Below are 24442 nucleotides of genomic sequence, written 5' to 3' on the forward strand. Positions count from 1 at the left end.
TTCCCAGCTACCTGGGAAGCTGAGGTGGGAGGATCACTAGGGCCCAGGAGTTTGAGGCTGTAGTGTATGATGATCACACCTGCACTACTCTATTCTGGGCAACATAGCAAGACCTCGTCCCAAAAGAAAAAAAAAAGAAAAATTATTTTAAGCATTAGGCAATATTGTAAGGAAAGAACAGTATTTAATGTGGTAGTTTTCCTGTATATTCAAATGTTCAAGGAGCACTGACTAACCAATAGCACAAAAACACAAAAGATCATTCATCTTTCGGCAAGGCACATCAGCTGAGGTCAGAAGTTCGAGACCAGCCTGGTCAACATGGTGAAATCTCATCTCTACTAAAAATACAAACATTAGCCGGGCATGGTGGCAGGCGCCTGTAATCCCAGCTACTTGGGAGGCTGAGGCAGGAAGGTCGCTTGAACCTGAGAGGTGAAGGTTGCAGTGAGCCGAGATCGCGCCACTGCACTCCAGCCTGGGTGACAGAGAGAGACTCCATCTCAAAAATAAAACAAAAAAACAAAAGAGATCACACATCTTTTGTTTAGGGTTCAGAAAGAAGTCACATCTGGAAAAAAGAAATATACTATATTGCCCCAGGGCAAGCAATTTAACAATAGCTACTGATAATGTATGCTAACTTATAACTCAAATTATCTCATTTAAAGTGTAGCTCTAAATTTAGGCATATTTTAATAATTTCCCAAAGCTAAAGGGAAGAAATTTTATTTCCTCAGTGACTACAACCAAACAAAAATCCTAGCAATTTGGCAATTTACCCAAGACAGTAAAATAAAATCCTGAAGCCTAATATATGGAGCCTAAAGATGATGACTATGTCAAAAACTATCAGGGCATTGAAAGATTAGGAAAAGTATATACCATAAAGACAAAAGGGAATGAACAGAATAGATCACTGAAGAACAAAGATATATAGCTTGGGCTCCTGTTACTTGCTGTTCTACTGTAAGAGAATAAATGTAGTTTTGTTAGTTATGGTCAGTAATGAAAAATTTTCTTTGTTTTTAGATTTGTTGTGCTACCATGGTCCTTCTTAATAATGCAAGACACACAGGCTATACATTTGTGAAACGTGATTTTCCTGTTTAATCTTTAATATGAAGTCTTTTTTGTTTGAGATGGAGTTTCGCTCTCGTTGCCCAGGCTGGAATGCAGTGATCTCCACTCACTGCAACCTTTGCCTCCCGGGTTCAAGTGATTCTCTTGCCTCAGCCTCCCAAGTAGTTGGCATTATAGGCGCCTGCCACCACTCCCGGGTAATTTTTTGTGTTTTTAGTAGAGACGGTTGGTCAGGCTGGTGTCGAACTCCTGACCTCAGGTGATCTACTCGTCTCAGCCTCCCAAAGTGCTGGGATTACAGGCATGAGCCACCATGCCCGGCCTTGTCTTAACTAATTATTTTTTTAAAATTTTTTATTTCTTTAAGTTTTAACTGTTTCTAAGATGCACATTTTTAAACATTTGACAGTGGAATAGACCTACGATACATAATGTCTTAGAATTATAATTGGCGGCATTTTTTTCTTGGGTGCCTTGAAATATGGTATGCTCAACTCCTTCAATTTTAAGACGCTGTAGAGACTTACAGACACGTTACCAACTTAATAACAACTTTTCTGGGAAAAAAAAAAAGGTACCACCACAATAATATACATACAAATTGATCAAGATGCATTGATTTCAAAAATGTTAAATATGAAAATTTTATATCTTAGAATTAAGGAAATACTGTAATGGAAGCCATTTTTTTTTTTTTTTTTTTTTTTTTTTTTTTAAGACAGGCTCTCCCTCTGTTGCCCAGGCTGGAGTGCAGGGGCATGATCACAGCTCACTGAGGCTTCCACCTCCCTGGGGCTCAGGCAATCCTCCCACCTCAGCCTCCTGGGCTCAAGTGATCCACCCACCTCGGTCTCCCAAAAGTGTTAGGGATTACAGGCATGAACCACTGTGCCCAGCTGGAACCCAGTTTTAAAATGTATTCATCATTGTGTAAGATGAAGAGAGAATAAATAAATAAATATTTATTTAGGTTCTCTGTTCATCTTACACAATGATAATTCCAATGTAGTAAGTGCAAAAATGATGCAATGGAAACTTAGAAATATTACCTACATAAACTTCAGAGAAGAATTACAGAAAGAGGTATATGCCAAAGGTACAAATATTTTCTAGGAGAGGGAAAACAAGAAAAAGCATGTGTTTGAAGAGGCCCAAGATATTCAGGAAACTGAAGAGCTTGATGTTTGTTTCAATCAATCTTAAGTACAAGATGCTAGAAATAGGTGTTTAAGGAAAACCTCTATTAAAGGTTATCTTTTGCTCCCAGTCTCAAATATTAGGAAGTTGGATTTATATGCACAGGTCATCCTTTTAACATAGTATCTTCTTCAATCTTGTAAGAATCCATACTACTCAGTTTATCAAGGTATGCAGATATATCTGGTGTCTTTTAAGAAATGATGATGATAAGAGATGGAAATTGTTTTGTTTTTTAAAATGCCCTTATTTGCTCCACCCACCAAAAGCTGTCAACCCTGGAGGTTCTCAAAAACAGTTTCTTAAATCTGACTGGTCTGTGAAATAAAAAAGCTGGGAGGATAGGAGGACGGTTGACCAGTAATCTAGAACATTTACAATTTTACATATCCAAATTCAAGCTTATCTGAATCCCTCTAAGTCATTCTTCTCCAATCACTTCATTACTTTACACATCGTTTTTATCTGCTGGGAATGCTCTTCTTCTACCTTTATTAACTGGATAAAAACTTATTATCTTTTTTTTTTTTTTTTTTTTTGTTTTGAGACGGAGTCTCGCTCTGTCACCCAGGCTGGAGTGCGGTGGTGGGATCTCGGCTCACTGCAAGCTCCGCCTCCCGGGTTTACACCATTCTGCCTCAGCCTCCCCAGTAGCTGGGACTACAGGTGCCCGCCACCTCGCCCGGCTAGTTTTTTTGTATTTTTTAGTAGAGACGGGGTTTCACCGTGTTAGCCAGGATGGTCTTGATTTCCTCACCTTGTGATCTGCCCGTCTCGGCCTCCCAAAGTGCTGGGATTACAGGCTTGAGCCACCGCACCCGGCCTATAAAAACTTATTATCTTGAGGAGGTCTTTCCTGATTAAGTCCTAATTAACCTCAACACTCATATTTACCATCTTTGCATTTGTTATCCTGGTGCTATGTAAGTGTGCTCAAGGAAGGTACGTATATTTTTTCTTGATGACAATACAGTGGACAGAGTTACTGACTGAACCTCTTTACTTTGTGAGAACAGGAAGAATGAACTGCCCCCAAGAGATTATAATTTCTTACCTGTACTTATGCACTCACTAATAAAATCAACAGCCTGAAGAGACAGTGGGAGAAAAAAACAAAAAATCAGCAATAGAGTGTGTTCTCTGGAATATAGCAATACAGAGCAGTGGTCCTCAAAGTGTGGTCTGGGCAGTGGGAGATCCCCAGGGTCCCGGAGACCATTTTAGGAGGTTTGCAAGACCAAACTATTCTCAGATTCTCAGAGTACCAAGAAGTTATTTGCCTTTTCCACTCATTCTCTCACAAGTATCCTGTGGAATTTTCCAGAAGCAATATGACATGTGCTGACATTATTGTTCTGACAGCTAATGGAATATGTTCTGCGTATTCTTGTGTTTTCTAGAATTTTCCAAGGTAAGTTCTCTGGCTCTTCAATAACTTTTAAAAGTGTAAAGGTGTCTTCATACCAAAAAAACTGAGAACTCTTGCGCATAGTGAGAGATACAATGAAGACAGCTTGCCTACTTAAAAACGAAAACAAAAAAAGAAGTAATGGTTCTTCATTTTCCTTCATATTTCCTACCAACCAACCCACTCTACAACTAAAATTTTCTAACATATTTGAAGAAAAGATGCGAAAGGAACTATAAATAGGTAACAGATTTAATTAGCTAAAGTGCTCCAGAGAAATATCTTGAGACAAAAGCATGCATTTATGTATTTTGTTGCTGACTGGAAAATTCATTCCAGAAAATAAGCAAGAATTCTCAACTTAACCTTTAGTCAAATTCAAGTTCTGAACCACTAAGAGGATTCCAATTAAAATAAGAGCTCCAGTTGAACCGCAGAGGAAAAAAATTGATAGTATCTCTCTAAAACATCTTTTAAAAGCCTCCTGTAGGGCAGGTAAAATTAAATAATGCGGCATTTGAAACAGGATAATTTTTTTTCCCTTTTTATATTGTACTTTAAATAAATAGAAATTTTTTTCCCCTTTTTATACTGTGCAGGGGCTCACATCTGTAATCCCAGCATTTTGGAAGGCTGAGGTGCACGGACCACTTGAGCACAGGAGTTTAAACTTAAGACCAGCCTGGGCAACGCGGAGAAACCTCATCTCCACAAAAAATACACAAAATCAAGGCTTCAGTGAGCTGTGATCGCGCCACTGCATTCCAGCCTGGGCGACAGAGGGAGACCCTGTCTCAAAAATTAAAAACAAATAAATAATTTAAAAAGCTCCCTATACTTGTTTTTCAGCAGGTGAGAATATAATGCTCATGAGCATTACATAGGTTACATAGGTTCAAAGTTAGCTCTGATCTACTCCTGAAGGTAGGATCTCACTTCTTTTTTCTTTTTTCGAAACAGAATTTCGCTCTGTCACCCAGGCTGGAGTGCAGTGGCACCATCTCAGTTCACTGCAGCCTCCACCTCCCGGGTTCAAGTGATTCTCCTGCCTCAGCCTCCCAAGTAGCTGGGATTACAGGCGTGTGCCACCATGCCTGGCCAATTTTTTATATTTTTGGTAGAGATGGGGGTTTCACCATGTTGGCCAGGCTGGTATCGAACTCCTGACCTCAAGTGATCCGCCCACCTTGGCCTCCCAAAGTGCTGGGATTACTGGAGTGAGCCACCGTGCTCGGCCAGGCTCTCACTTCTTAACCTTTGCCATTTGTTTCAAAGTCTCTCACCCACCTGCCAAGGGGGCCTGGGTGACATACTAACGCTGCATCAGCACAAATTTGTCTGTTTTACTGGAAAAACAACTCAAAGTACATGTTTTGTTATTTCAAAGGTTGTGTTCAGCCAAATAATTTTACATTGGAGGAGTCAAATATTTAAGGAGTAATTTCTGTGAAACCACCAGACTCATGATACATCTTTTGATCAATAGTCAATGGCCAAAAAATAAAATAAAATGAAATAAAAAAATCCAGGCCTAGGTGGGTGGATTGCCTGAGCTCAGGAGTTCAAGACCAGCCTTGGCAACGTGGTGAAACCCCATCTCTACAAAATACAAAAAATTAGCAGGGCATGGTGGCGTGCGCCTGTAGTTCCAGCTACTCAGGAGGCTGAGGCAGGAGAATCGCTTCAACCTGGGAGGTGGAGGTTGCAGTGAGCCGAGATGGCACCACTGCACTCCAGCCTGGGTGACAGAGCAAGACTCTGTCTCAAAAAAACAAAACAAAAAAAATCCAATTTATTTTTATTTTTTTTGAGATGGCGATCTCGGCTCACTGCAACCCCCGCCTCCCGGGTTCAAGCGATTCTCCCACCTCAGTCTCCCGAGCAGCTGGGATTACAGGTACCTACCAACACGCCTGGCTAATTTTTGTATTTTTATAAAGATGGGGTTTCACCACGTTGGCCAGCTGGTCTTGAACTCCTGACCTCAGGTGATCCGCCCACCTCAGCCTCCCAAAGTGTTGGCATTACAGGCGTGAGCCACCATGCCCAGCCAAAAATCCAATTTAAAAAGGCATTCACACAGTCCCTTGGAAATCAGTTATTCATGGTAAGAGGAAACAAAGATTATTATCAACTAAACAGTACAAATAACTGAAAAATGTTATTGTAGCAATTTCAGCCTAGAGCAAATATTTTAAAGAAAATGCAGAGTAATAAGTACATGGATTGTGTACCTGTTGTCTACATTAGGTGCTAAGCATAGTTGTAACTGAGGTCCCAATAAGACAAGTAAACTGAGAAGGAAGAAAAAAAGTCCCTGAACAATATATAAACTAGCTCACCAGCTACCTAATAGCTGACATTTAGCTTCATGAAAAGTAATTCTGTTCTTAATATTACCCCCTTCAAAGCATATCCAGCCTTAATTCCACTAAAAAATATACTTACAATGAAGAGAACTATGTAACTTATATGTCAGATAGCAGCATATACTAAAGTCCCTTGATATTTTGCAAACGATTCTTTAGGTATAAATGGCTACTTAAGAAGGCATGTACAGTACACCTAGACACTCTCTTGACTGCCAATTTCAGAAAAGATCATAATTAAATTAATGCTGACACCTAGTGGCAAGAAAGAACATCTTTCTTTTATAACGTTACCTGAATCGTACCTTCCAAGCAAAGACACTTCCAAATCCCCACAAAAGATTATCCATTTAATCTATTCAAGAATTATCCATTAGCCTTAAGTAAAGAAAAACAGTTCCCCATTACTAAAAAATCATATTTGCAGATGTAGAACGGGGCAGAATCTTTTCCTGGGGGTGGGCAATGGTACTGAAGGGACTCCTTATGAAAAATCTGTTTGAAATTACAAATTTATAACCTTAAAAGGCCAGAAAACTGCTTAAAATTTAAGAATGCAGCTGAATATCTCACCTGACAGAGATGTCATTTATTCATAAATTGTGGGATGTGTTTTAACTCTGGTTAGGACAGGCTGGTTCCCCTGCTCCCCCTACAACTTTACTTTTTTTTTAAATAGTAATATGATCAACAAACAAACAAAACTCCATTTTTCTCAACACTTACAAAATAGAACTGTGAATATTCCAAGCTTTACCAAGCCATTGTCTCGTTGAATGGTTCAATTCAATCAAATGTTATATGCCCAATTTCCCCAACACCATGAAGGTACAGCACGAATTTTGATTAAACGCCATCATTTGTAAAAATCTGAAGGAATATTTAAGATTCTACATGAAATTCTAGGATGAAAATGTTTTGGAAATTCAGAGGCAATCAATTGTGAAATATCTATTTTCAGCTGAAGAAATTTTCCATCCTGCAGACTGGTATCGTTGAACTGCTGTGTTGACTAGAAAAAAAATTGGCCACCAGTTTGAATTAATATTTATAAGCTCTCTTTTAAAAATAAGTTACGATTTCTTTTAAAAATGCAATTATAATCCACTTGAAACTGGAGGAGTAAGCCTACAATACAGCATATTGAGTAATAAGGAAATGTTATACACAGCACATTCAGAGATATGCCTTTGTCCTCTTAAAAACAATTCCCAGCACAGATTTAGCTTCTCCATAGAATCGGTTTGCAATCATTTCAAAATGTCCACCTCCTTCAATTTATTTACCACTTAAAGATACATTCATTGAAAGGCATCAAAATATCTAACTGAACTAACATTCACCACACCTTCAGTCAAACCTCTGGAGTGAAGTAAAAGCCCAATGGCAAATTCATTATTTTTAAAAATCATGGACTGAACTATTGTGATTTTAAGGTATAAAGAAACCTCTCCTAAAGCAGGTGGGTGGGCGTAAATCACTAGTTAAAAATAAATTGCAAAAGAGAAAAAACCCGTCAAGGGGTAAGTTGCTTCACTACGGTGGGAAGCGTTAGGATGAGGCAAAGCAGGAATGGTCATTTCCCAAGGCTCTACTTTAGTGGTCAACTAAGGCGCTGGGGCTAAGGCTAAGTAAACACGTTTCCATTCTTCGGAACCTCTACCTGGTGTGGGGCAGCTGAGCCACCCTACTCTACTCAATCTTCTCGAACAAGGAAACTTGGGTGGTTGGGGTGGGGAACAATACGTTATTCTTGCAAGATAAACCAAGCCTGGCTGGGATCATCTGCCTACTTCTGAGTTTTCTCCCCCAATCCAGGCCGGGGACTGGAAGCGGCATACAAAAGGCAGGCGACAAGACCTCTCGGGGTCCACTCTCAGGCCAGGCGGAAGGTGGAAAGACCAATTCCGCTACCCCTCCCGTAGAGGGCCCGCTTCCGGGCGGGGGGCAAGGAGCCCCGAGGGCGAAGTTCCCTCAAGAAGTAACCCCAGCTCCGCAGCTAGGACGCAACTGGGAACCAGCCCACTCCTGCTGACTGACTGCAAGGGAGAGTTTGGAACCGGAGCGGCGCCCTCCCGGATCTGTAGCCGGCTGGGGCTCGCGGGGGGATCCCTCCCCGGGGAACGCGCTCCCTTCTTCTCCCCTCCCAGACCTCGGCCGGGGGGAGAGGGAGGCAGGAGTTGTGCAGGGGCCTCACCAGGCGGAGCTGGCTAATTTCGTCGTAGGACATAAAGCTGAGGATGTTCTCGATGGCTACGATGGGCAGCGCCACAAGCGTGTTGTTTTGAGGCAGCTGGTCCGGAGCCAGCGCCGGGGCTGGCAGCGCCTGGGACCCCGGTTGTGGGTGTTGTGGCGGGGGCGGTGGGGGCTGTCGCTGGGTAGAGCCGGAGGCCAAAGAGGAGCCGCCGTCGCCGTGGCTGCCGCCTCCTTCCTCTGCCATCCGGTCCTCCGCCGCCGCCGCCGCCATTTTGGGGGTTTGATTCCTTACCCCCGCTGCAAGGGGGACAGGGACACTTCCGGTGCGTCACTTCCTCCTCCTGCAGCCGCCGGGGAAGGGGTACCTGGAGGAGTGGGGAGGAGCCTGTGGGTAACAGGCGGAGAGGACTCACAGGATACCTTTCAAGTGGAAGTCAGGGAAGATCATGTAAACCCCAAGAAAGGTGATCATCCTAGACCCTTTTGTCTAAGATTAGTAACTACTTGAGAGCAAGGAAACACTATTTATTAAAATGAACTTCACCGTGCAGTTTTCTTAAAGGGCTTCCTGACAAAGGATGATAAAGATGTTGCCTAATAAGTGTAGATGGAAATAATGTAGTTAGACTAGCACCATTTTTCAGGAATCGTAGAAATGATTGATTTAGGCAAATAAAAAGGTGTAAAATATCAATAAGAACTACAACATGGATGAACCGTGAGAACATACTAAGTGAAAGAAGTTAGACACAAAGGACCACATAGTGTATGATTGCATTTATATAGAATGTCTGAAATAGGCAAATCCATAGAGATAAAAAGTAGATTAGTGGTCTCCAGAGGCTGGGGGAAATGGGGAAATGACTGCTAACAGGTGAAGGGTTTCATTTTTGGGGTGATAAAAATGCTCTGGAATTAGTGGTGATGATTACACAACCGTATGAATATGCAAAAACCACTGAATTACTATATGCTTTAATGAATTTTATCATATATGAACTATATTCTAATAACTTATTTAGGCAAGAATCATCAAAAGGTACTAAAACTAGGAGGTAAACGTGATGAGGAACGTGATATTTACATTGTCTCAAAATAACTCCCCATAAATTATATATTATTTACAAAGATTAAAAGAAATAGTTTACAAGGCCGGGTGTGGTGACTCATGCCTGTAATCCAGCACTTTGTAAGGCTGAAGCAGGAGAATCACTTTAACCCAGGAGTTGGAGACCAGCCTGGGCAACATGGAGAAACCCCATCTCTATGAAAAAAATACAAAAAATTCGCCAAATGTGGTGGCAGCACCTGTGGTCCCAGCTATTCAGGAGGCTGAGATGGGAGGATTGCTTGAGTCACAGAAGTTCGAGGCTGCAGTGAACTGTCAGCCCACCGCTGCACTCCAGCCTGGGCAACAGAGCGAGACTCTGTCCCAAAAAAAAAAATAAAGTTTACAATAGAGAAATTTGGTGGACACCATCATAACCAAATCATCGAGACTAACATCACAGTTATAGGAGAAGCCAATATCATATGCCTGTTTATATGATACCCTGAGAAGGACCCAGCATAATGTAGTATTCATGAAAAAAAACCACTTGAGTTGCATTTGTAGACATCACTAGATGACTGGCCCATAAATTATTCAAAAGTATTAACGTTACGAAAGACAAAGACTAAGGGTTTGTGGCAGATTAAAGGAGACTAAAGAGACATGACAACTAAATCTATGGGTGGTCCTGGATGGGATCCTGGATTAAGGGAGAAATAACTATGATGAACATTATTGTAACAACTGGCAAAATTTAAAAATGGACAGTATATTAGATGATATTGTAATCATATTAAATTTTTCAATTTGGATAATTGTATTATGGTCATATAAGACAATGTCTTTGTCTTTAGGAAATACACGTTGAAGGATAAGCATGCTTTGTATTATTTTCCTTTATTTATTTATTTATTTATTTATTTTTTGAGATGGAGTCTTGCTTTGTCACCCAGGCTAGAGTGCAGTGGTGCAATGCAGCTCAGTGCAAACTCCGCCTCCTGTGTTCAAGGGATTCTCCTGCCTCAGCCTCCCGAGTAGCTAATTTTTGTATTTTTAGTAGAGGCGGGGTTTCACCATCTTAGCCAGGCTGGTCTCGAACTCCTGACCTCGTGATCCACCCGCCTCGGCTTCCCAAAGTGCTGGGATTACAGGTGTGAGCCATGGCACCCGGCTGCATGCTTTGTATTATTACACTTTGCTTTCTTGTGCTTCTCAGATATTGCGTTTTTAAAAATGAAGATTTGTGTCAATCCTTGAGCAAGTCTCTTGGTGCCATTTTTCCAACAGCATGTATTCACCTTGTTTCTTTCTGTCACATTTTGATAATTCCTATGATATTTCAAACTTTTTTATTACTGTTACATCTGTTATGGTGAGCTGTGATCAGTAATTTTTGTTTGTTGAGGCAGCATCTCACTGTGTCACCCAGACTGGAGTGCAATGACAGGATGATGGCTCACTGCAGCCTCCACCGCCTGGGTTCAAGCAATCCCCCAACCCTGGCCTACTGAGTAGCGGGGACTACAGGTGTGTGCCACCACGCCTGGCTAGTTTTTGTATTTTTTTGTAGAAACAGGATTTTGCCATATTGCCCAGGCTGGTCTTGAACTTCTGTGCTCAAGCAGTCTCCTTGCTTTGGCCTCCCAAAGTGTTGAGATTACAAGAGTGAGCCACCATGCCCGGCAGATCAGTAATCTTTATGTTACTATTGTAATCGTTTTGGGGTGCCACCAATCATGCCCATATAAGATGGCAAATTTAATCAATACATGTAGGTGTTCTGACTGGTTGCTGTTTCCCCATCTCTCTTCCTCTCCTGCAGCTATGGTGGAAATAGCGAGAGAACTGAAATTAGAAGTGAAGCCTGAAAATGTGACTAAATTGTTGCTGCAATCTCATGATAAAACTTGAATAGAGGCTGGGTGCAGTGGCTCATGCCTGTAATCCCAGCACTTTGGGAGGCCGAGGTGGGTGGATCACCTGAGGTCAGGAGTTCGAGACCAGCCTGGCCAATGTGGCAAAATCTCATCTCTACTAAAAATACAAAAATTAGCTGGGTGTGGTGGCATGCGTCTGTAATCCCAGCTACTCAGGAGGCTGAGGCAGGAGAATTGTTGGAACCCAGGAGGCAGAGGTTGCAGTGAGCTGAGATTGTGCCACTGCACTTCAGCCTGGGCAACAAAAGCGAGATTCCAGCTCAAAAAAGAAAAAAAAAAAGAAAAAAAGCCAAACTTGAATGGATTGAATGGATGAGGAGTTGCTTCTTATGAATGAGCAAAGCAATTGATTTCTTGAGGTGGAATCTGCTCCTAGTGAAGATGCTGTGATCATTATTAAAAGACAACAAAGGATTTAGAATATTACATAAACTTAGTTGATAAAGCAATGGCAGAGTTTGAGAAGATTGACTCCAGTTTTGAAAAAAAGTTCTACTGTGGCAAGGTGTTATCAAACAGCATCATATGCCATGGAAAAATCTTTGTGAAAGAGTCGATCAGTGTGTCAAACTTCATTGCTGTCTTACTTTAGAAAATTGCCGCAGTCACCCTAACCTTCAGTAACTACCATCCTGTTCGATCAGCAACTGTTAAATTGCGGTAAGACCCTCTACCAGCAAAAAGATTATGACTCGCCAAAGGCTCAGATGGTTAGCATTTTTTAGCAATAAAATATTTTCAAATTAAGGTATATCTTTTTTTAGACATAATGCTATTGCACACTCAACAGACTACAGTTTTATATAAACATAACTTTTATATGCACTGGGAACCAAAACTTTTGTGTCACTGGGTTTATTGCACTACTTTATTGTGGTGGTCTGTGTGGTCTCTCAATATCTCAGAGGTATTTCTCTATTTAGGGGTAGAGGGAAATGATGCCTCAAATTACTTTCAAATGGTTCAAGTAAATAGATAATGAGATTAATATAGCAAATACAACAAGTGTTATTAATTGATGGATTTGGTTGAAGAGTATACCAGAGTCTTCCTTGTACTATCTTGTAATTATTTCAGGATAAAAAAATTTAAAGGTTGCCTAAATTTTTCATATCTTTGTATACTTATAATATCCTATGACAAAGATAAAGGTATACAAATCACTGTTTTTTGTTTTTTGTTTTTTTTTAGACAGGGTCTCACTGTCTTACCCAGGCTGTGGTGCAGTGGCATGATCATAGCTTACTGCAGCCTTGACCTCCTGGGCTCAAACGATGTTCCTACCTCAGCCTACCAAGTGGGGACTACAGGTGTGCACCACCATGCCTGGCTACTTTTTAAATTTTTTGCAGAGATGAGGTCTTACTATATTGTCCAGACTGGTATTGAACTCCTGTGCTCAAGCAATCTTCTCATCTCAGCCTCCCAAAGTGCTGGGATACAGGCCTGAGCCACCATGCCTGGCAAATCATTAAATTTTGAAGCTTTTTGCTCCCTAGTGCTTGGTCTTATTCTTAAAGCTTCCAATATGTCCTTTCTTTTGTAGCTTTCTTTTGGAATCTAATTTTTGCACAGTAGATGTGGAAACTGCAGAAAAAACTAAATATGACTAAAGGTTAAGGGAAGTGGGGGCAACTGAAGCGAAGAAATTAATTGGTGGTGTTGAGCTTGTCAGAATTGACATCATTTCCCCATTCACTTGGCATGTGAACAATTATCTTTTTACCTATGATTGTTGCAAAAGTTTTGAAGTTGTTCTTTTGATTCTCCTACTTCGGGGTTGTTTAGCATTAAACATACGGTTTATGCTTGACTCTTTCTGACATGTTTGCATATTTATAATACGTTAGTTTTATCTCCGCTAATAGATTGTAATTTTACTTTTCTTCTACAATATTGCTATCTCTTCATGGAACCTATTACAACTTAGTCTTAATTAAATTCATTTTCTATCTTTTTAATTAAAATTAGATGGCTTCTTGATAGGTAAGATTGAAATATAATTTTTGTAAATAGAATCATGCTTTAAATTCATTATGGAAATTCATTTAAAGGAAACCCGTAGAAAATCCTTTAAAATATGAATCATCGGCCGGGTGCGGTGGCTCAAGCCTGTAATCCCAGCACTTTGGGAGGCCGAGGCGGGTGGATCACGAGTTCAGGAGATCGAGACCATCCTGGCTAACATGGTGAAACCCCATCTCTACTAAAAAATACAAAAAAACTAGCCGGGTGTGGTGGCGGGTGCCTGTAGTCCCAGCTACTCAGGAGGCTGAGGCAGGAGAATGGCGTGAACCCGGGGGGTGGAGCTTGCAGTGAGCTGAGATCCGGCCACTGCACTCCAGCCTGGGCGACAGAGCGAGACTCCATCTTAAAAAAAAAAAAAAAAAAAAAAGAATCATCACTCTCTAACTTTATTTTGTAAATCCAATCATTATTTATTTGCTTGAAGTGGACATGTGAAAAGCCTTCCCACTCCCTTAACTCTCCGCTTGTGGTCAGCCAGTTAACATCCAGATTAGGTGACCTAACAATAGAATACATTGAATAGAATCATATTGATCTAACAATAGAATAAATACAATGTAGGGAACAATTTAAACCAGTTCCTGCCAGTAGCTCATTCAAATGGTTCTGTTTATGTATATTGGATTTGTGCCCTTATATCTCCTACATTTTAAAATTTATTTAAGTTCATATTTATTTATTTATTTGATGCAGGGTCTGACTGTGTCACCCAGGCTAAAATGCAGTGGCATGATCTCAGCTCACTGCAAATTCCGCCTCCTGGGCTCAAGCCATTATTTTTCCACCTCAGCCTCCCAAGTAGCTGGGACTACAGGTGTATATCACCACACCTGGCTAATTTTTGTATTTTTGTAGAGACGGGGTTTCACCATGTTGCCCAGGCTGGTCTTGAACTCTTGAGCTCAAGCGATCTGCCCGCCTCAGCCTCCTAGAGTGCTGGGATTACAGGTGTGAGCCCCTACATATTTTTAATAAAGAGAATTTCAAAGCAAATGATAGATTTGTTTCACTTATTAGAATCAATATTTGTTTTGGATTTGTTTCAATTATTAAAATCAATTGTTGTTTTGGATATGTTTTCCAATCACAACAGTTATTTGTAACTAACAAATATTTGAACTCAAGAGTAGTTCTAGATTCTAAATGTAGTTTTATGCCAATAGACTATAATAGGACCTTTGCAAGACAGTGGTCTCAGGTATGAGATGGACACATGCTTTTTAAGATCTGTGTGTTTCTAGTTTCATATTTTTAAAAGGGGAGAATATTACCTCTCTTATATCACACAGTTGAAATGAGGATGAACTGAGACTGCAAATGGGTGGGTTTTTGAATGCCTCTGATTAAAGGTGTTAAAATCAATTTACTACAGTGAGGACACTGTTATCCTTCTGCTTCCCTGGTTAGGGGGTGTGTTGAGGAGATGGGGGGTGTTGGGTGTGGTGGGGCATGGTGAGGGGTGATCTAGCTTATTCAATGATACCACCATAGGAAGATGGGCTTTATATATTAAAAACAAAAGCTAAAACTAGATATTATTTTTCTATTTGTCAGCAGATTTGTAATATATTTAGAAAGAATGAAGGAAGAGCTCATATCCCAACTAAAAAGAGATTTGAAGTTTCTATGGATTGCAATTAACTGCGTTTTTAAAGATCCATCTTTTAAAATATTTATTTATTTATTTAAGACAGAGTCTTGCCCTGTCGCCCAAGTTGGAGTGCAGTGGTGCAATCTTGGCTCACTGGAACGTCCACCTCTCAGGTTCAAAAGATTCTCGTATCTCAGCCTCCTGAGTAGCTGGGACTACAGGCACACGCCACCATGCCCGGCTAGTTTTTATATTTTTAGTAGAGATGGGGTTTCGCAATGTTGGCCAGGCTGGTCTAGAACTCGTGGCCTCAAGTGATCTGCCTGCCTTGGCCTCCGAAAGTGCTGGGATTACAGGCGTGAGCCACTGCACCCAGCCTAAAGATACATCTTTTGACTAGACGAGATGTTTTCTATCATGACTAATATGTGAAATTTCATGATTAGATAAATTTTTTAAAATTTAAAGTTTGACTCCAGAAAAGGTAGTCCACTAGACTTTCGATTCAGCAAGCGTTCATTGATTGCTACATGGGTAACGCTAGGAAGATACTAAGATATAAACAATATTTCCCACCCTGGGGATGACATGAATCTGGCTGCAGTACCAGTCACCACATTGATGACCTGAATTGATTCTGCTGACCTGGCAGACTGGACTGGTGTTTCCTTATTTTCTCATGTGCAGTTTTCCTAAAGTTGTATATTCAGGAAGAAAAACTTAATTTCCTGGACTATTGTGGACATGTGATTCAGCTGCCTCTGTTCTACCATTAGAAAGGTGTGTAAACAAAAGTTATGGGAACACCAGGGAAAACTTCACAGAGAAGGTTCTCTTTCAGCTTGACTTCGAAGGACGATAATATTGGGATACTTGCAGTGGTTTTGTTAATTGAAAGGTGAAGAAGGGTGTGAGGACATTTCAAACAAAGGTAACAGTAAAAGCAAATAGCATGAATTATGCAAACATCCGAAAGATGAGAGAAGTGCATGTGTGCACAGGATTTTGGACTTTAATTCTATAGACCAGTGGTGATTGTTTTTGCTTTTAATTACTTAAAAAATGTTGTGTCAATTATCAATTGATTGCCTCTGAGCTCTAAATTCACCCTTTTTTGCCTGCTTTGTGAAAATACATATGGGCCCATTAAATGTTTTCTTCTTTATCAGCTCGCGCAGTGTAAAGCTATGTCAGTAGAGGGCTCCGGGGAGACATTGCAAGAGCAGAGTTTTGCTTCCTGGTTTTGATGTGTTTGCTTGGCAGCTCCTGTAGCACACAGGTGGATTCTCCAGCACCATGTCCTGCCTGGCAGGGTAGTCAGTAGCACCTATTGACCAGCAGCTTCCCTTGGCATCATCTTCTCCCTTGAATTGCTTTGTAGTAAAGTGTCTCTGGTGCAACACCTCTCCGTGACCTGCTTTCCCTGACATCTTAGAGGACAGATTTCTGGTAAATTCCAAAGGGCAGATTTCCAGCAAGTTCTGCCAGCACAGAACCACAGCGACTTCTCTGCTGCCTAGTGAGCCATACCTGTGCCCTCCAAGATCTGGGTCCTGGGCCTGGGGAGCCTTTTCCTTGGATATTCTATCCCAGCTCAAAGAACATGGCTACTACTTATATTTGCTATTCTTTTATTCTTTAGAGTTTTCTTTATTTCTTACTAGCCAATCCCTCATTGTTCCAATTCCCTGCTACAGTTACTCTTTCTTTTCCTTTTTTTTTTTTTTTTTTTTTTTTTTGATGGAGTCTCACTGACTCTGTTGCCCAGGCTGGAGTGTAGTGGGGCGATGTCAGCTCACCGCAACCTCCGTCTTCCGGGTTCAAGCAATTCTCCTGCCTCAGCCTCCCAAGTAGCTGGGACTACAGGTGTCCACCGCTACACCCGACTAATTTTTGTATTTTTAGTAGAGGGGGGTTTCACCATGTTGAACTCCTGACCTCAGGTGATCCGCCTGCCTCAGCCTCCCAAAGTGCTGGGATTACAGGTGTGAGCCATCATGCCCGGCCAGGTTAGAATATTGTTAAATCCAACTCTCTACTTACTCCTTCCTGCATTAGAGAACTGAGAGTGGCTACCAAAATATATGCAACCTCGCTGACTGTTTTCACTTTAACTTCGTAATTGTGACCCTCCAGTGGATTCTACTGCTGCCCTGCAGTCACTGCATATTTTCCAAGTTGACTTCCTCTACTCTTTTTCTAAATGGTTATTTTACATCTTCTCCTCTCTTCTCACTCCTTCAATCACCCATCCAACTATTGACCTGACTTTTTATTTCAATGTCAAAATAGTAGGTAAAGAGAGAAATTTTAGTGGGAGACAAGGAAACTTTAGTGGGAGAGAAGGAATTGCTGATTTCTTGAGTAGAGGAGAGAGGACAGGATCTGTTACGCAAGTGGAAATGTGGGTGTCAGCTGGGAACTGAAAAAGTTCATCCAAAGTAACAGAAGAGGAGGCAGAGCACATGAGTAGGTGCAGACTGATGGGTAAATATAAGAGTCTGTGGATGTTTCTTCTGATTGCTTCTATTTCTCTTCCACATACACACATGCCATTACTTCTCCCATCTTAGGAGAACATCTCTTCACCTCATCTACTCTTCCAGCTACTACCCCATCTCTGTCCTTCTCTTCACAGTCAAATGTCATAAAAGAGTTGTCTACTCTTGCTGCTGCCTCCAATTTCTCTTCTCATATTCTCTCTTGATCCCACTTCAGTCAGGCTTTTACTCTGACCATATCATCAAAATGGCTCTTATTAAGTTCTCTGGGGACCTCCACATTGCTAAATCCAAGGGTCAATTCTTAGTACTCACCTTACTTGACTTGTCAGGAGCATTTGACAGTTGATGATTCTACCCTCTTTAAAACACTTCCTGCACTTGGCTTTCAGGTCAGTATGCCATCCTGATTTTCCTTCTATTCCGCTGGCCTTTCCTCTACCTCTCTTCATCTCCCTCATTCTTTTTTTTTTTTTCTTTTTAGATCTGATTGCATTTGTTGATATGGTAACACTTCCTAGAGAGTCTTTATTCAGTGTACTAGCTCTAGCAGCTTTACACAAGACTGAAATTATTGTAACAAATTAAGTTTTCAAGACAATCTTATACCTTATCAATCAATTGCATCTTTTAAAATTATTACTATGTAATTTCAATAGCTTTAGGGTACAAGTGGTTTTTGCTTACATGAATGAATTACATAGTGGTGAAGTCTGGGCTTTTAGTGTACCCATCACCTAAATAGTGTAAATTGTACCCAGCAGGTAATTTTTCATCTCTCACCTCCCTCTCTGCTTCTGAGTCTCCAATGTCCATTACACCACTGTGTACCCACAGCTTAGCTCCCACTTATAAGTGAAAACATGCAGTATTTGGTTTTCCATTCCTGAGTTACTTCACTTAGGATAATGGCCTCCAGTTCTATCTAAGTTGCTGCAAAATACATTATTTCATTTTTCTTGTGACTGAGTAGTATTCCATGGGATATAAATGTAGTATATACTTATCCACACATTGGTTGACGGATGCTTAGATTGATTCTATATCTATGTAGTTGTGAATCATGCTTCAATAAACGTATGGGTTTAGGTGTCTTTTTGATATAATGACTTCTCGTACTTTGAGTGGACACCCAGTAGTGGGATTGCTGGATTGAATGGTAGATCTACTTTTAGTTCTTTGAGAAATCTCCACACTGTTTTCCACAGAGGTTGTACTAATTTACATTCCCACCAACAGTGTATAAATGTTCGCTTTTCAATGCATTCACACCAACATCTATCATTTTTGGATTTATTTATTTATTTGTTTATTTATTGAGACAGGGTCTTGCTCTGTCACCCAGGCTGGAGTGCGGTGGCACAATCTCAGCTCACTACAACCTCTGCCTCCTGGGTTCAAGTGATTCTCCTGCCTCAGCCTCCTGAGTAACTGGGACCACAGGCGCTTGCCACACACCTGGCTAATTTTTGTATCTTTAATAGAGACGGGGTATCACCATGTTGGCCATGCTGGTCTCGAATTCCTGACCTCATGTGATACGCCTGCCTTGGCCTCTGAAAGTGCTGGGATTACAGGTGTAAGCCACCTTGCCTGGCCATGAATTTTTTAATGATGACCATTCTGACTGAGGTCAGGTAGTATCTCATTGTGGTTTTAATTTGCATTTCCCTGATGGGTAGTGATGCTGTATATTTTTTCATATGTTTCTTGGCCATTTGTTTGTTTGGTGGTTTTCGAGATGGAGTCTTGCTTTGTCGCCAAGGCTAGAGTGCCATGGCACGATCTTGGCTCACTGCAACCTCTGCCTCTTGGGTTCAAACGATCTACCCGCCTCAGTCTCCCAGGTAGCTGGGATGACAAGCGTGCATGAGCACGCTGGCTAATTTTTGTGTTTTTAGTAGAAATGGGGTTTCACCATGTTGGCTGGGCTGGTCTCGAACTTTTAACCTCAAGAGATCTGCCTGCCTTGGCCTCCCAAAGTGCTGGGATTACAGGTGAGAGCCATGGCGCCCAACCTCTTGGCCATTTGCATATCTTCTTTTGAAAAATGTCTGTTCATGTCGTTTGCCTGCTTTTCAATGGGATTGTTTTTTTCTTGATTTTTTTTCAGTTCTTTGTGGATTCTTGATATTAGTCCTTTGTCAGATGTATAGTTTGTGAATATTTTCTCCCATTCTGTAGGTTATTTACTTTGTTAATTATTTCTTTTGTTGTGCAGACAGTTTTTTAGTTTAATTAAGTCTCATTTATTTATTTTTGGTTTTCTTGCTTTTGCTTTTGTTGTCTTAGTCATAAAGTATTTGCTTAGGCCAATGTCCAGAAGAAGTTTTCCTATATTTCCTTCTAGAATTTTAATGGTTTCAGGTCTTACATGTACGTCTGTAATCTATTTTGAGTTAATTTTTGTATGTGGGGAGAGATACGGATCCAGTTTCATTCTTCAGCATGTGGCTATCCAATTATCCCAACACCATGTATTGAATAGGGTGTCCTTTCTCCAGTGTGTGTTTTTGTCTGCTTTGTTGAAGATCCATTGGTTACAGGCATTTGGCTTTATTTCTGGGTTCTCTGTTTTGTTCCATTGGTCTGTGTTTCTACTTTTATACCAGTACTATGTCATTTTTCACAGAATTAGAAAAAGCAACCCTAAAATTCGTATGGAATCAAAAAAGAGCCTGAAAAGCCAAAGCAATCCTAAGCAAAAAGAACAAATCTGGAGGCATCACATTATCTGAGTTCAAATCACTACAAGGCTATAGCAACCAAAACATCTCCCTCGTAATTAACATTGCTGTGTCCCAGGGCCCAGTCCTTGGGCCTCTCTCTCTCTCTCTCTCTCTCTCTCTCTCTCTCTCTCTCTCTCTTTTTTTTTTGAGACGGAGTCTCACTCTGTCGCCCAGGCTGGAGTTCAGTTGCATAATCTGGGCTCACTGCAACTTCCGCCTCCTGGGTTCCAGCGATTCTTCTGCCTCAGCCTCCTGAGTAGCTGGGATTACAGGCATCCGCCACCACGCCTGGCTAATTTTTGCATTTTTAGTAGATACAGGGTTTCACCATGTTGGTCAGACTGGTCTGGAACTCCTGACTTCATGATCCACCTGCCTCGGGCTCCCAAAGTGCTGGGATTACAGGCATGAGCCACCACGCCCAGATGGACCTCTTCTCTTTATTGCCTTCATTAACTCTCTAGGTGATCTCATCTAGTCCTTTTAATTTTTATTTATTACAATTAAAAAATTTTTATTTATTTATTTTTGAGACAGGGTCTTGCCCTGTCGCCCAGGCTGGAGAACAGTGGCTTGATCATAGCTCACTGCAGCCTTTATGCCCTAGGTTGCAGTGATCCTCACCTCAGCCTCCAAGGTAACTGAGACTACAGGCACATACCACCAAGTTTTTAGGTAGAGATGAGGTCTTGCTATGTTGCTCAGGCTGGTCTCAAACTCCTGAGGTCAAGCAGTCCTCCCACCTTGGTCTCCCAAAGTGCTAGGATTACAAGTGGGAGCCACTGTGCTTGGCTTTTAAAACAAACATATCTCCAGCCCAGACCATTCTTGTGAATTTGAGATTCAAATATCCAACTGCCTAAGGAGTTTCCCTATTTAGATATTTAATAGGCATCTCAAATTTAGCATCTCCCAACTTACTGTATCCCCAACCGAGCTCCGTTAAACTGGTTCTTCTCAAAGTGTTCCTTATTGAGGGGTGACTTCACTCTTCCTGTTGCTCAGACCAAAAATCTTGAAATCATTCTTTTTTTTTAAAAAAAAGCAATTTTATTGAGATATTATATGTATCAAACAGTTTATCCACCTAAAGTATACAATTCACTGGCTTTTAGTATATTCACAGTAATGTAACCATTACCACAATCCATTTTAGAATATTTTCATTACCCCACAAGGAAACCCCATCCTCCTTAGTTGAAATCATTCTTGACTCCTCTCTTTCACATCCCACATCTAATCCATCAGCAAATCCCATAGGCTTCACTTTTGACACGTTGGGAATCTTACCACTTCTTACCATCTCTGATGCTTGACCAAGTTGCCATCATCTCTTGTCTGGGTTATTGTAACAGCCTCTTAACTGATGTCCCTGCATCCCCCCTGACCCCCTTTCAGTCTGTTCTCAATCCAGCAGCTAGAATGATGCTATTGTAATATAAGTCTGATCACATCTCTTTGCTCAATGGTTCCCATTCCACTCAATAAAAAGCCAACATCCTCACAAAGACACATAAGACTTCATAAGGTCTGTCTTCTGGGTTTGCTCTGACCTCACGGTTTATGCCTCTTCTCTCTTTTGCTTCAGTCTCACTGTCTTTCTTTCCTTCTCACACCAAACTTTCTCCCTCCTCAGCATCATTCTTTTGGCCTGGAAAGTCCTTTACCCAAATATTTTCATGGCTCACTTCTATGCAGAATTGGATTTTCCATAAAGCAAATGAATCTTTTTTTTTTTTTTTTTTTTTTTTTTTTTTGAGACAGGGTCTTGCTCTATTGCCCAGGCTGGAGAGCAGTGGTGCGATCTTGGCTCACTGCAGTCTCCCCCTCCCAGGCTCAAGCCATCCTCCCACCTCAGCCTCCTGCATAGCTGGGACTACAGGTGCATACCACATGCCTGACTAATTTTTGTATTTTTTTGTAGATACTGGGTTTCGCCCTGTTTCCCAGGCTGGTCTCGAACTCCTGAGCTCAAGCAGTCCACCTGCCGTGGCCTCCCAAAGTGCTGGGATTACAGGGCATGAGTCACCATGCCCAGCTTCATAAAGCAAATGCATCTTAAGCGTTGGCATCTTTCACTTGCTGCAGGACCCTTCTCTCACTTTCAGAGAACATTTTATTTTATTAAAAAAATTAATTAACTTTTTAAAATAGACTTAGGGGTACAAGTGCAGATTTCTTTTGCATATATTATATAGTAGTGAACTCTGGCTTTTTGTGTACCCATCGCCCAAATAGAGAACATTGCATGCAATAAGTAATTTTTCAACCCTCATCCCCTCTCCACCTTGCCACCTTGTGGAGTCTCCAGTGTCCATTATTCTACTCTGTATGCCCATGTGTACCCGTTGTTTAGCTGCTACTTAGAAGTAAGAACATGTAGTATTTGACTTTCTGATTCGGATTTATTTCACTTAGGGTAATGACCTTTAGTCAGAGAACATTTTAATGGAGGATAATGAGGGCTGAGGAGTTGGTAGACAGCAGGACATTTGGATATTTGAATCTCAATATCCCAATTTAGTCTTGAGCCAGTAGGCATTATCTGTCTATCTCTTGTTGCTAAAGGTCAGTATTTCTCAAAATTCTGGTGAGAAACTTGGATCAGAAACATCTGAAGCGTTTGTTAAAAATTAAGGTTCTAGGCTGGGTGTGGTGGCTCATGCCTGTAATCTCAGCACTTTGGGAGGGTGAAGTGGGCAATCACTTGAGGACAGGAGTTGAAGACCAGTCTGGCCAACATGGTGAAACCCCGTCTCTACAGAAAATGCAAATGATGATAATAATAATAATAATAAGTAAGGTTCTAGCCAGGTGCAGTGACACACACCTGTGGTCCTAGCTACTCAGGAGGTTGAGGAGGGAGGATCCCTTGAGCCCAGGAGTTTGAGGCAAGCCTGAGCAACACAGCAAGATCTTGTTTAAAAAAAAATTAAGGTTTTTGCACCGTACCCAAGATCTACCAAATCAGAAACACTGAGAATCTCATGGTAAATAAGCTCCACACCTGTTTCTCAGGCATACTGTAGGCTCTGTCTGTATTTATATTTTACCCCCAAATCTGTAAAAAAGCTGCGGTAATTGTGTAACTGTGTACTGAAATTCATAGTACCATTGTAATTCAATTTTCTGAGCAGTAACTATTTCAGAACTCTTTTTACTTTTTTTTTTTTTTCTTGCCATTTTCCTCTTAGTTTCAGACACTGGCCTCTATTTAAGTGATTTTCATAAAGCTTTGCGGGAGATAGGTCATCATTTGACTTTTTCTAATAAATAAATATGTTTGATTTTTAAAATCTAGGTTTGGATTTATAATTCTTCTCAAGACAGAACTTGTCTCTCTTTTTTTTTTTTTTTGATACGGAGTCTGCCCAGGCTGGAGTGCAGTGGCACGATCTCGGCTCACTGCAGTCTGCCTCCCAGGTTCAAGTGATTCTCCTGTCTCTGCCTCCTGAGTAGCTGGGATTACAGGCGCCCAACCACCACACCTGGCTAATTTTTGTATTTTTAGTAGAGACGGGGTTTCACCATGTTATGTGGCCAGGCTGGTCTCAAACTCCTGACCTCAAGTGATCCGCCTGCCTTGGCCTCCCAAAGGGCTGGGATTACAGGTATGAGCCACTGCGTCCAGCTGAGAACTTGTCTCATTTATCTTTGTATGCCTCGAGTACCTGACATGGTACATTGGCATAGTAGAAGCTTGCAAATATCTAATGAATTAGACAAAACTATAATGATGCACAATGGGCAGTGTTCAAAGTTAATTAGCCATTGGTCTGGAATAGGGGTGAGGTGTTTGTTCAGCTGTGTAACAATGAGGGTTCAGCATCAATGCCTGCCATTTTCAGGGATTGGGCATTTGTGGATAGAGCAGCTGTCAGCTGTGTGAGCCACAGCCCGTATGCACTGTGAAGGATCCTCTTCCCCAAGTGAAATCCTAATCTATGCAGCTTCAGGATCAAGTGTTTCTGATTTAAGACTAACTGGAGACTTCTGTCTATGAAGTCTTTGACAGAAATTACAGTCCTGGAGATGACAACTCTCATTAATAACTGCTTCATTTTTTTTCTAGGTTTCATTTAAATGTGACACCATGGTTTGGAGTCCTAAGCCATAAACAGTAAGCCAGAATGATTCTGCAGCTTTCAAAAGAAGAAAAGTCTGCAAATTTTGGGTAGAAATACACCACACAGAATTTCTGATGTCTTTACTGTCCCCTGGTCATTGTCTTGCACCCACTGGAGGAAGCATGTTTTAGGGTATCAGCAGTGGGAGCAGGTGCAGCAGAAGTACATCAGAACCAGATTAGGAAGTGAGGACAGAGTTAAGGGGCAAAGGCAACTTGTCGCATG

General features: G+C 41.2%; 3 protein-coding genes across 3 annotated transcripts in view; all 3 read right to left on the bottom strand.

The window, feature by feature from the left end:
* FBXO28 (F-box protein 28) overlaps positions 1-8562 on the bottom strand; it is a 43568-nt gene extending 35006 nt beyond the window's left edge. The window contains exon 1 of the mRNA XM_050760757.1: positions 8255-8562. Within this exon, the coding sequence (XP_050616714.1) occupies positions 8255-8524 (270 nt within the window). The 5' untranslated portion in view covers positions 8525-8562. The remainder of the gene's footprint in view (positions 1-8254) is intronic.
* Positions 1-24442, bottom strand: part of CNIH4 (cornichon family AMPA receptor auxiliary protein 4) — a 728363-nt gene that overhangs the window by 255773 nt on the left and 448148 nt on the right. The window lies entirely within an intron of this gene.
* Positions 1-24442, bottom strand: part of DEGS1 (delta 4-desaturase, sphingolipid 1) — a 347277-nt gene that overhangs the window by 61487 nt on the left and 261348 nt on the right. The window lies entirely within an intron of this gene.

The sequence above is a fragment of the Macaca thibetana genome, chromosome 1 (genome assembly GCF_024542745.1).
Source record: "Macaca thibetana thibetana isolate TM-01 chromosome 1, ASM2454274v1, whole genome shotgun sequence".
NCBI lineage: Eukaryota > Metazoa > Chordata > Mammalia > Primates > Cercopithecidae > Macaca > Macaca thibetana.